This window comes from Callithrix jacchus, chromosome 6, assembly GCF_049354715.1.
Source record: "Callithrix jacchus isolate 240 chromosome 6, calJac240_pri, whole genome shotgun sequence".
Taxonomy (NCBI): Eukaryota; Metazoa; Chordata; class Mammalia; order Primates; family Cebidae; genus Callithrix; species Callithrix jacchus.
In genome coordinates, this window is record NC_133507.1 from 95,000,347 (window position 1) to 95,013,253 (window position 12,907).

At 35.8% G+C, this 12,907-nt stretch overlaps 1 protein-coding gene across 37 annotated transcripts in view; it reads right to left on the reverse strand.

Moving 5' to 3' along the window:
- The window catches only part of R3HDM1 (R3H domain containing 1), a 114,653-nt gene that overhangs the window by 77,972 nt on the left and 23,774 nt on the right, over positions 1-12,907 (reverse strand). For 36 of the 37 annotated variants that reach the window (XM_008998972.4, XM_078327913.1, XM_035305032.3 and 33 more), the window contains 7 exons: positions 9,337-9,396; positions 9,113-9,253; positions 5,155-5,263; positions 4,968-5,063; positions 2,456-2,493; positions 2,322-2,372; positions 1,992-2,218 (listed from right to left, as the gene is read on the reverse strand). In XM_008998972.4, the coding sequence (XP_008997220.1) occupies positions 1,992-2,218; positions 2,322-2,372; positions 2,456-2,493; positions 4,968-5,063; positions 5,155-5,263; positions 9,113-9,253; positions 9,337-9,396 (722 nt within the window). Of the gene's footprint in view, positions 1-1,991; positions 2,219-2,321; positions 2,373-2,455; positions 2,494-4,967; positions 5,064-5,154; positions 5,264-7,309; positions 7,440-9,112; positions 9,254-9,336; positions 9,397-12,907 lie in introns of all 37 variants that reach the window. The other variant, XM_078327917.1, reaches the window with a different exon arrangement.

Genomic DNA, 12,907 nt, shown 5'->3' on the forward strand with positions numbered 1-12,907 from the left:
CAAAAGGACAAAGTTATGTACATTTTACCTGTTAGATTAATACCTAGAAATATATAGATTATAATTTTTCCCTAGGAAAAAGAATTTAGTACAGAAAAATACCCAAAACCTTTAATATCAGAAATGCCTTATCTATAAGAACACAGAAAGATTTAGTGTAAGAAATAACAGAAATGATAAATTCTGTATTAAGAGAAACAATTGTCCAGTTTAATTGCAGAATCTCATTTCTCAGTATACTATCATAGCATCTTCCCAAAATGTAAAATCAACTTTGAGTATTTTATCTAATCAAGGGACAGAGATACCATGAATTACTGGTTTCACCTTAAAATTTATTTCTTACTGAACTTAATACACTAATTTGATAACTGATTTTTAACTTCTTTCATCCCTGCAATTTATTCCATTTTCTATCACACAGGGACTGAAAATGTAATTGATTTTTAGCACAGTGGCTAAAAAAGGTGGACAATGAGACAAAGAAAGAAAATGATATGGATCTTACATATATAGTAATTAGGTTTTGAATAAGAGAATTGACTCTGGGATAGAGAATTAATTTTTAATGAGTGAAACAACTATAATACACTATACAGACTGCCTTCTGAAGGACAGCTTCTATTTGAAGTTGTACCAAAATAACTCTTCAAAAAAAACTATTAATTTACCTTAGGAATTAAAAACAAAAAACATTTTTTTACCTATTAAAAGGGTCAATTAGTATTTCTTTTCATCTCTGAAGAGAATATACAATACATATAGTACACATTCTTAAAATGTTTTAATTTGGCAGTGTGTCTATATAATCTTCTCATGATACATAGCTTTTTCTGTTATGATTACCAAGTGGCCAGTTTCCAAATAATGCATATTTGGTACATAAGCAGATTTCTTATACTGATAAAGTTTACCTATTTTTAGCAAAATCCTAATATAGATACTATGATATTTTCAGTATGACCACCTTGTACATTAAAAAGATGGCAACTGCAGGCCGGGCACAGTGGCTCACGCCTGTAATCCTAGCACTTTGGGAGGCCAAGGCAGGCGGATCATAAGGTCAGGAGTTGAAGGCCAGCCTGGCCAACGTAGTGAAACTACAAACACAAAAAATTAGCTGGGCATGGTGGCAGATGCCTGTAATCCCAGCTACTTGGTAGGCTGAAGCAAGAGAATCACTTGAACTGGGAAGTGGAGGTTACATTGAACAGAGATTGTGCCACTGCATTCCAGCCTGAGAGACTCCATCTCAAAACAAAACAAAACAAAACAAAAAACAGATGGCAACTGTAATTCATAATCCTTAATAATTTAAAGCATTGATTACAGCTTTTCAATTCAAATATGCCCTTCCATTCTTAGGCTTACCTAAAGAGGTTAGAGAGAAATAGTCACTTTTCTTTTCTTTTTTTGTTTTTTGAGATGGAGTCTCGCTCTGTTGCCTAGGCTGGAGTACAGGCACGATCTTGGCTCACTGCAGCCTCTGCCTCCCGGCATTAAGCAATTTTCCTGCCTCAGCCTCCCAAGCAACTGGGACTACAGGCATGCGCCACCATGCCCAGCTGATTTTTTAATATTTTATTTATCTTGGTTTTTTAAATTCCTCAAAATAATAATCCTGAGGTGAGAAACCATGCCTTCCACTAACTTCCAACTACAAATGAGTAATAAACAATTTCTAATGACCTATGGGCATTCAAACAAGAGATGACATTTCATTGAACCTACCTGACTATAAGTTTATACCACAATAGAGAATAATTTTTAAGTTAATTGATGTTTGTAAATCTGTCTCCAGGACAGAGAGTAAATCCTCATGTCATGAAACATATTACCCCTTAAGTACTTTGGAGGTGGTCAAGGTACTATTGGTAGTGATTTTATATTTTAATTTTAGGATAATTAGAAGCCATATGATAAATAAGGAGCTAAGACAACATCAGGAAAACCAATGACTTGATTTCACAGATCTATGTAGATATTTATACCTGTTTTTGAAAGCCTGCCTATGCTTTTGCTGCTTCCAGAACTATCACCTCTTGTCAGGACTGAGATTCCACTAAAGCTGCTGGCTTTGGTTACAGCAGGTTTCAGGTTTCGAAGAGAGCTGTCCGAATCCGTGCTGCTCCAGGGTCGTGGTTCCGAGTACTTCAACTCGTTCTCTGTGCTGCTTTGATGGCTATTTGTAGATCTTCCTGAAGCATCTTTATTAACTCTGTAATTTAGAAATAAAACTTTGAAAAGCTAATGCGAGGGAAAAAAAGAATAAAAAAATGCTTTATTTTTTCAATACTGTATTAAAAATATGCTTCCAATACCTAAATATTTGGCGCCTCTGCTGGGTACTACTGGCATCCTCATCTTGGAGTCTGTTGGTATTTTAATAAGACATTTTAATTTTTATTAGCATCAGTCAGACAATTACCAAAACAGATGTTAAAAATTCCCTCACCTTTTGTCAATAATATAATTCTCTTGGGAACACAGGGACTAGAAAGAAAGAATAGATACAAAAAGTTGAGCTTTTGTCAAATATATAATGCCATCTGTAAACCAATGATGACAACAAAAATCACGAGTCGTAATATAAGTTTGAAATGGTGATAAGGGTACACAAATAAATAATGATGGATTCTCTATTTTTCTGGTTTGGAGATCCTATGCTTACTTTTAACAAATATATACGTATCCTGAAGCCATTCATTTGGTGGTTCAAATTAATTTGAAATTCAAATATTATCTTCCAAATAAGTGAACCCATTTTCATTATATATTCATGGTATATATAGAATATGTATTCCACCTCATTCACTTAACAAATATTTGATCACCTGTGGTTTATCTATAGCTAGAGCAGTGAACAAATAGTTATACTTTAATGGTGCAAGTCCTTCAGCACTGTTAATCTGGGTTAGAAATTACTCTAAGGAAGCTGATTATCATTTTTGTTTGTATGATTACAACAGTCTTCTAACTAGTTTTCCAGGTACCTTTTTTCCCCCTATTTTACATAACAGGAGCAATCTCTCCAAAATATCAATCTGATCATAACTCTTCTCACCTGAATGGCTCCCTGATGTTTTAGCACTAGTATCAGCAAACTATAGCCAGACACCTGTTTCTGCAAATAAGGAACACAGTCATGACCATTCGTTTATGTATTGTCTGAGGCTGCTTTCACATTTGAGTAGAAAAAAAAGTCAGATTTGAGTAGTTGCAATGAAGACTATGTGGCTCAAAATGCCTAAAACAGCTATCATCTGACCTTTACAGAGAAAGTCTGCTGACCAAAAAGCCAAAAGCCAAAAGTACAACAAACAAACAAACTCCAAAAATGAAAAAACAACACCCAAAACCCTAGAAGTCCAACCACCTTAAACCTTCACAGACAAATCATCTCATTTCTGAATATTTTTCCAATCTAAACTTTCCTCACTTCCTATATCACTCAGGTCAGAATGTGGCTACTCTGAATCTTTTTGTTGAGACAGGGTCTCGCTCTGTCACCCAGGCTGGAGTGCAGCAGTGCCATCTTGGGTCACTGCAACCTCTACTTCTTGGGTACAGGAGATCCCCCTGTCTCAGTCTCCCAAGTAGCTGGAACTACAGATGTGTACCACCATACCTGACTAATTTTTCGTAGAGATGGGGTTTTGCCATGTCGCTCAGGCTGTTCTTGAACTCCTGAGCTCAGGTGTGCTCAGAGTGGTCTTGAACTCCTGAGCTCAAGTGATCCATCCACCTCGGCCTCCCACAGTGATGGGATTACAGGTGTGAGCCACTGCGCCTGGCCTGCTCTTAAATCTTTCCATTCCTAATGTGTGTCAAGTTCTCCCTTACCTATGGGCCACTGTAAATACTGACTCTCTACTTGAAATTCTTCACTTCTGTAAGGTTTCTTCTTGGAAGCTAACTCTCCCATCCCTTTCCCAGTTCTGGTTTGTGGTGCTTATCTGGTGTGTCACCTATTATATCTTCATGTCTCTATATAAACCACACACCATGTTGTCACTGCTTGACTATTTATCAAGGGTAGAGACGTCATCTATCTTATAAACTAGAGATGATATTTAGTATAGGCTTGAAGTTCAGCAGACCTGGTTGAACTCCAACTCTGCCATTTTCTAGCTGTGTGATCTCTATTTTACTTAGCCTCCTGGTATCTCAGATTCCTTACCCGTAAAGTAAAAACAATGATATTATCTACCATATAGGGTTGTTTTGGGGATAAATTATTATAACTGTCCATGAATATGTTCTACAGTGCCTAGGACAGCACTTATTACAGGTGCTCAATAAAATTTGTTGAATGAATGTTGTAAGTTCTTAACTTACAGTCTGGATTTTAATGTTATTTAATTTTTTTTTAAACACAGAGGGAACTTCTATCTTTAGCAGATGAACATACATTACAGGACAGATGCTTAACAGCTGTTGACAAAAAACAAATTAATTCTCTTCTGGCATATATGCATAAAACAATTAGCCATTTAGAAGGCCTATCTCATATAATCACTTAAAAAGTAGAAAACAAATATTAACCTAAAAAAAATTAGCTTTATTTCAAAAAAAGAAATAAGTTATTTGTCAAAGAAAGTCTACTAACAAGTAGCCTCCAGAGTACATGATTTTGTAGACAGTAGACCAATGCTCTATTAACAAAAATCTCAACTCTGTCAGAAGTCTGGGGGAAAAAAAATCACACAAACTATCTATGGTGGCCAACATTCTTTGAATGACTCCTCTAGTCCACCTGCTTCCAACTTTTGTAAAATTTTACATAACTACTGCAATGTAGTATTTATAAACTATTAAATTAATAACACAAGCAAAACTGATCTCAATATTTCTAAAAGATGATCTTATAGGCAACAAATTTGATCAATAGATGAAAGGGAGACTAAGACCCTACAATGCAATTAGAATATATTCTAACATGAAGATCTAAATATGTTAGTACATACATCTTGGGAAAATATTCGGTCTCTAGCTCTCTGGTATTCTTCTTCTCTTTCTTCTATAGATTTGCTTCTTCTGTCATCTTTCAAACGTATTCTCATCTAAAGAAAAGAGGATACTTTTTAGGAAAATGAACTACTGGTATATAATATGTCTTGCACCTATAAAAATTCTACAACTGTTCAAGATTACCTGATTATCATCTTTGTCAAAGCTAGAGTTATCTCTCTTGAGGATATAACGTTTTTGAAAGTCTTCACTTTTATCATCCTTAATATGTTCATTAAATTTCTGATCAGGTCTTAAAAAAAAAAAACAAAGGAACAAGAAAAGATAATGTACAGTATCAGCAAAGAAGTTAAACATAACATTTTATAAAAAGCAGTAACAGTTACTGCTTTTTAGTGCCATTCATAGATACTTATGCAGTCTCATTTAGTCCTCACAATAATCTCACGAGAAAAAACACTATTCCATGTATGGTTGAGAGGCCATATCAAATACAATGTGGGCTCTGGAGTCAGACTGCTTGGATTCAAAGACTGAGCTTTAGCACTTTAGCTGCTTTATGACTTGCACAAGTTACTTAACCTTTCTCTTTCCCAGTTTGTTTGTAAAACAGGTATAGCACAGGTATAGTGTACCTATTTCTTAGGGTTGTTCTGAAGATGAAATGAATATGTCAATAGCACATAAAACAGTAAACACTCAGAAGTTAGTTACTGTTATAAATACTATTGAGCAAACTGAGGTTCAAATGGCTTAAGCAACTGTGCAAGGTCAGAGGCAAGCATATGATTAAGCCATACTTGGAGCTTGGGTCAGTTAGACCCAAAGCCTGTATTGCCTCATCTAAATCTAGGAAAAAATGCTGGGACAAAGAAAGGACAAGACTGTATCTTATGCTACTCCTATGGTACCTAGTTTGGTGTTATACAACTGAAAGTAATAAAATATTCTGTCATTCAATTAGCTAAGAACTTAGAGACTACTTCAAAGTGCATCCATGAATTTTAAGTTATAGCAGAGCACAGCTTTGTTTAACATTGACTGGAACAGGTTAGAAAAGAGAGGTTCTTTTATAGAGGTTAAAGTTGTGACCTAAGTAATGATTATGAAATCTTGGCAATATACTTTATAGTGGATTCATCTTTCTTCTACAGAAATATTGCAAGTTCCACTGTGATCTAGAGGACAAACACAAGGTTGTAGCCCTTGAAAAATCACAATTACATAACATTTCAGCTTCAACAAATTAATTCAATCAATACTCTTGTGACTAAATATCATTCTATTATAAAAGTGGAATTATTCTTTTAAAATATAAAATATAAAAATATATTCAATGGCTCTAGAGAAAATCTCATTGAACCCCTATTTTAATATACAGTTCAAGTATCTATTATATAGTCATATAATATATGTGAATAACCTAAGTAAATTTCTAATCCAAATAAATCTGAGTAATGACATTTTCAGCAAACTTCCTTATTTATAGAGCCTATGCAGGCTTCTTTTTTTTTTTTTTAATTTTTTATTTTTTTGAGACAGAGTCTTGCTCTGTCACCCAGGCTGGAGTGCTGTGGTGTGATCTTGGCTCACTGCAACCTCTGCCTCCTGGGTTCAAGCGATTCTCCTTCTCAGCCTCCTGAGTAAGTAGAATTACAGGCGGGTACCACCATGCCCAGCTAATTTTTTGGGTGTGTGTTTTAGTGGAGATGGGGTTTCACTATGTTGGCTAGGCTGGTCTCGCACTCCTGATCTCAAGTGATCCACTCGCCCCAGTCTTCCAAAGTGCTAGGATTATAGGCGTGAGCCACCACACCCGGCCCTAGAACTGAAGTAACACTTCTGAACACTTATTTTAATCTATGCATTTCTAATAAGGTATGTAAAAGCCTCCTGTCAAATTATGCAAAAGGAGATTAAAAGAATTATCTAAGCAAGTTAATAAAATCGCTATTGTAAAATACTTAGATGGGTAAAACAGAGAACAGATTCGTACATAAATATATATAAGAAGAAAAGAAGACGAAAAACAGCTTTGTGACCAAAATAATAAGAAAAAGACTGTTTTCTTCAAGGCTTTGAAAGATTTTTATTTAGTTCTGACAATGGCAGTATGTTATTTTTGTCACATGATTACCTCATTTACTCATGTCATCTATTTTTGTAACTGTTCAAAGTCACATTTGCTTATTCAAGGAGTTTATATTTGAATGAGAGATTGCTATTCCAAAGTGAACTAGAAGGTTTAACCAAGGGCCTGGCAACTTTTCTAAGGGCAGCTGGATTCCCACACCAATAGCACTGGCAGGCATTTCAGCTAACCTTAAGACTGTCTTACCTCATTCTTTAATAGGTGCCTGAATTTACTGCCCTGTAATCGCCAACTTCCCGCTCCATTGAGACACCCCAGTGGACACTGGGTTGTTGACATCCGCACCACTGATTCAAGGCTGGAGCGGGTAATCTCCCTATGAGGAAAAGGTAAGTTTGTTTTTATTCAATGTGGAGCAGATCTCTAAGGTTTTCTGATTAACAACCTTCTTCATATCCCAGAAGATATAAAATAAAAATACAGTGTAACTTCAATGATCTGAAATATCTGGTTATAATTATGTTATTGACTCATACTTCTTTAAGTATATTATAAACATCTCTGTTGAGCCTAACTTTTGATTAACTTCATAAAGAGAACCCTAAAGCTTTCTGTTATCATTCATAGAATTCAAATAACTGAGGTTACACTGTATTGAAAACCTTAGAGAGTCACCAGCCAAAATGTTAGTCAAAATGCCTGCTAATGTATATGTGCTTGGGTATCCAGCGGCTCTGAGTAATGTTGAGAGGTACTGGTTAAATGCATTACAGTTCTATTCAACTCTAGCTCAGCTCATAGCTTAATGGTTACTATCCTGCTGTAGTCATGATATAATTGATTGGAAAAAGACTAATTGAAAAGAATATTTTAAAAAGACTAAGGGACATGAAAATTTAAATTTTAATGAAAATTAAATCAGACTCACATTTTGGTAGCATTTAATCCCTATAGAAAGAAAAAAAATCCCTGTCTAAACCCATCTATATTCACTAATTTAGTTATAGGAACAATCATTTAAAATACTAAATATATCTACTTAGTTGACAAAAGACTATTTAAAATGGAAGAAAACCAATAGTTCCAGCAAGTGATATGGCAGCTATAAGGATAAAAGGCCATAAATCAGAAAAGGCAAAGATGAATTAAATATAATCATGCAAATCAAATCACTCATAGATAAGAACCTGGCAGAAATCTGGCTTCTGGAAAGACAGAAAAATAATAAACCAAAAAGGATTATTTATGCCATCTGAAGTTGACTGTTATTCATTACCACAGACTTGTTGCTGCCTCATATCAAACTTAAAATTCCTTTTGATAGGCAAATCACCACCAAAATATAAATTTTAGCTGAACTCAGCTATTTGCTTTAGGATTAGCCTTACATATAGGCAGAAGATGTAATGGATGTGCTGTGTATGTTTTATAACTTGGGTGCCTCTGCATTGGGTCTTCTGCTCCCAAATAACAGCAGTGATGATCTACTTCAGCAACACCACAAAGCAATCAATTCTTAAAACAAAAGCTCCTCCTGACTCTTTAAAACTTTTCCTCAGTGAATCACACATAGCCCAGGAAGAAGACAGCACTATGATGATATTGCATTAACCAACAGTCCCACTTCCTTAAGAATTGTGAGAGAAAAGGAGTAAATCTGGAGGCTTTTGGAAAGAATGGTAAACTGAGAGAAGATTAAATGTGAGGCTGTTAAGGACATAGTCTGCTCTCATTTTTTTTTTTCAAATTTCACTAAGGTAGCTATCTGAATTAATTTAAAAAATTCCTAAGAGTGGTTGTTAAACATCACTGATATTATATCCTCTGGGTTTTTATTTATTACCACATGCCCCATTCCTCATTCATAGACCTTATTTGATGTGTTTTGTTCCCAGTAAACTAAATGTGTTTTACAATCCTATCACAAGGTTACCATGAAACCTAATTAGACTGCTCTATCGTTGGAAAACCTCAGATGAAAAGTACTGCAGAAAGATAAAGTATTATTGTTTAGATATATAATATGTAGTTACATCTCTTGACACTTACATTCTTGTATTGCTAGTTTTGTTTACTATGACAGACTTCCCACTCTGATCAACATTGTGATCTAATCCAAAGTAAGCCGCTACTCTGTGTAATAGCATCCTATGGTAAGATGTCATTGGGGGGAATTTTTTACGTGGAGACCTAGAAGCACAAGAAAAACCAATTTAGTAAGTCAAGGAGAATGGTGATGACAATTTCTTTTCTTGTTAAATTTCAGGACTTACTCATTATTACCAATGAAATCTAAAATTTCTTGTTCCAATTTCAACAGCATCATTCTGTCCCTGAAACAAAGTATGAAGACTCTTATATGTAAAACTTAGCAATGAAGTAATCACAAACAACAACAGGCTGTGATTTATACAGCTAAATTTTACCCCTTAAAAACTATACATTCATGACTATCCCAATCTTGATGCTAGAATATTTATTAATGTTTTAAAAAAGTAATGTTTTGAAAACAATAAAAGATGATTTTTTTAGTTTAACTTTTTATTATGTAAGCTTTCACACACAGACTAACGTAGAGAATAGTGTAATGAATTTTGCTGTACCCATCACCCAACTTGAACAATCATCAACATGTGACTATCCTTAAATTCATTTTTTTGTTTATAAATAATGAAGGAATTTAAATGTATTTTGATCTACTAGGTATTACTAGATTAGAGTTTGCTCTGTGAATGTATGGATAATAAGAGTATTTTAGTTTTAATTTTCTCATTCAATAAAGTGGAGAGCAAACAGAAAAACAGACATCTTTAGTTAGGCTCATGACTGTTACCATACTGAACACCAGAGAAACAGTACTTGAAAGAACATGCAATGCCAGTAACAACAGAAATACTCCTATGGAAATCCAATAGGAGTATGTAGATGGGACTACAGCAAAGAAGTATTAATTATATCACTAACTCAGAAGAAGAGGACATTTCAATCCATTCTATAAATTGCTATTATATATTTTGAAATTTTCCCATAAAAATGTAAGTGAACCAAAGACCTTCAACATATAAAATAAATAAGAACTCTAGGGAGTACCTGTATGTACTCCTTTAGATCACTAGAGTCTTATTTAGTGCACTTAGGCTGCAACAAATTAATGGTATCACTACCCAACAGACCTCCTTGCCCACACACCAAGAAAATGGCTCCAGATTTTTCCTGTGCTAATTGGAAATTTCATGTACACGTGAAAAAAAAAAATAACTTACAGAAGTTAAAGCTAGAAGTAGCTTTACAAATCATTCAGTTTTGTCTTCCAAAGTTTATAGATCAAGAAAATGAGGCCAAGAGGTTAATGATTCCCTAAAATAGACACTATGCAGTAGATTGTTCTCAATTTTAATAGAAGAATTGGTAGCCCCTGATTTGGTCACCCGAAAGTCTACACATCAGACCTCTGTTTGATTCTCTTCCTATATTGCAAAAGTTTCACAAAACTAAGTAATAACTTTTCCCCCATCATTAAAATACTTAACTATACATTTTTATATTAGTTTAACAAAATCAAGAGAAAAACATGTCTATTTGGTGATTTTAAATCCCAAGCTGAAGACGTAACTACATTTTAACAAAAATTATAGCAATATTCAGTTTTGTCTCCAACCCTACTTTTCCTTTAGTATTTCCCATCTCAGTAAGTGGTAACATCTTCTACTCAGTATGATACTAGAAGCATGGGAAGTTTTTTTTTGAGACAGAGTTTCTCTCTTGTTGCCCAGACTGTAGTGCAGTGCCACGATCTTGGTGCACCACAATCTCTGCCTCCTGGGTTCAAGCAATTCTCCTGCCTCAGCCTCCCGAGTAGCTGGGATTATAGGAGGCTGCCACCATGACTGGCTAATTTTCTATTTTTAGTAGAGACAGGCTTTCTCCATGTTGGTCAGGCTGCTCTGGAGGGGTTTTTTTTTAAATCAACCTTTTCCAAATCCTCCTGTACAGTTAATTACTACTGCACATTTTATCTACCTTTGATCTGTGTTTCCACTGCCACAACCCTGGATCCAAGTAATCAGGACTTTTGGCTTGAATACTACAGCAGGAGTTTACTGTCTCCCTGTGTCTTCTCTGATCTTTTCTAATCCATTCTACATGAAACATGCATAACAATCTTTTAAGAACACATACGTGATCACAAATCACTCCCTTGGTTAAATCTATCACAGGTTTCTCACTGCTCTTAGAACTAAACCTATGTACAAGTCAGGCATGAACCGGTCTTCATTCAGCTCCACCTCATCTCCTGACCCGAACTTATGAAACGGTTACCATCCTGGTTTATTTCTGTATTTGCCAAGCTCCTATCAGGTACACCTTGAATATTATGTTGTTCCCCCTTTGTTGAAACACATTCTTATATTCTTTCTTGGAATTGTTTCTTTCATATTTTAACAGCATTTATAACAATTACTGTTATATAGTTCTTTGGACTATTTGTATATAAAAGGGTTCAACAAATATATTTTGTATGAAATAAGACAGTATCCAGAAGGTATTTTAGCATTCTGCTTCTTTTAAATTTTGGGGGAGGGTAAAGAATTTTTACTTCTTATAGTTTTCCCAACAAAAAATTTATTTACTAAATTATAAAATCCTCTTTCTTTCTTTTTTTTTTTTTTTAAGGCGAAGTTTCACTCTTGTGACCCAGGCTGGAGTGCAATGGCGCAATCTTGGCTCACCACAACCTCCGCCTCCTGGGTTCAGGCAATTCTCCTGCCTCAGCCTCCCGAGTAGCTGTGATTACAGGCACGCGCCACTATGCCCAGCTAATTTTTTGTATTTTTAGTAGAGACGGGGTCTCACCATGTTGACCAAGATGGTCTTGATCTCTTGACCTCATGATCCACCCGCCTCGGCCTCCCAAAGTGCTAGGATTACAGGCGTGAGCCACCGCGCCCGGCATAAGATCCTCTTTCATCAAAGTTTTTTTTTTTTTTCTTTCTGAGACATTCTCACTCACTGTTGCCCAGGCTGGAGTGCAGTGGTGCTATCTCAGCTCACTGCAACTTCTGCCACCTGGGCTCAAGCGATTCTCCTGTCTCAGCCTCCAGAGTAGCTGGGGTTACAGGTGGGCACCATCATGCCCAGATAATTTTTATGTTTTTAGTAGAGATGTGGTTTCACCATGTTGCCCAGGCTGGTCTTAAACTCCTGATCTCAAGTGATCTGCCCACCTTTGCCTCTTAAAGTGCTAGGATTACAGGCGTGAGCCACCATGCAGAGCCTCATCCAAGCTTTTGGGGTTAATTTATCTTGAGACAGTATTTTCAGTAACTTTTATAATTTACATATTGCCTTATTGTAAAAAAATAAAGATGAGAATCAAAAGCAGGCAACTAGCCGGGTGCTGGTGGCTCATGCCTGTCATCCCAGCACTTTGAGAGGCGGAGACAGGTGGATCATCTGAGGTCAAGAGCTCGCGACCAGCCTGACTGACATGGAGAAATACCCGTCTCTACTAAAAATACAAAATTAGCCAGGTGTGGTGGTGCATGCCCATAATCTCAGCTACTCGGGAGGCTGAGGCAAGAGAACTGAGCGGCAAGGTTGTGGTGAGCCGAGATCGTACCACTGCACTCCAGCCTGGACAAGAGCAAAACTCTGACTCATAAAAATAATAAAAAGCAGGCAACTTATTTGGAGTTCATAAAACAGTACATTTATATTGATTTTCTGTATTTGAGCTAAACAGAAGGTGTAAGATATTTTAACTGTTCTTCAGTGAATGTACTGCCACTGAAATTTCCACTAACTCCATGAAATAACATAAAATCTAACAATTTTACTAGCCAT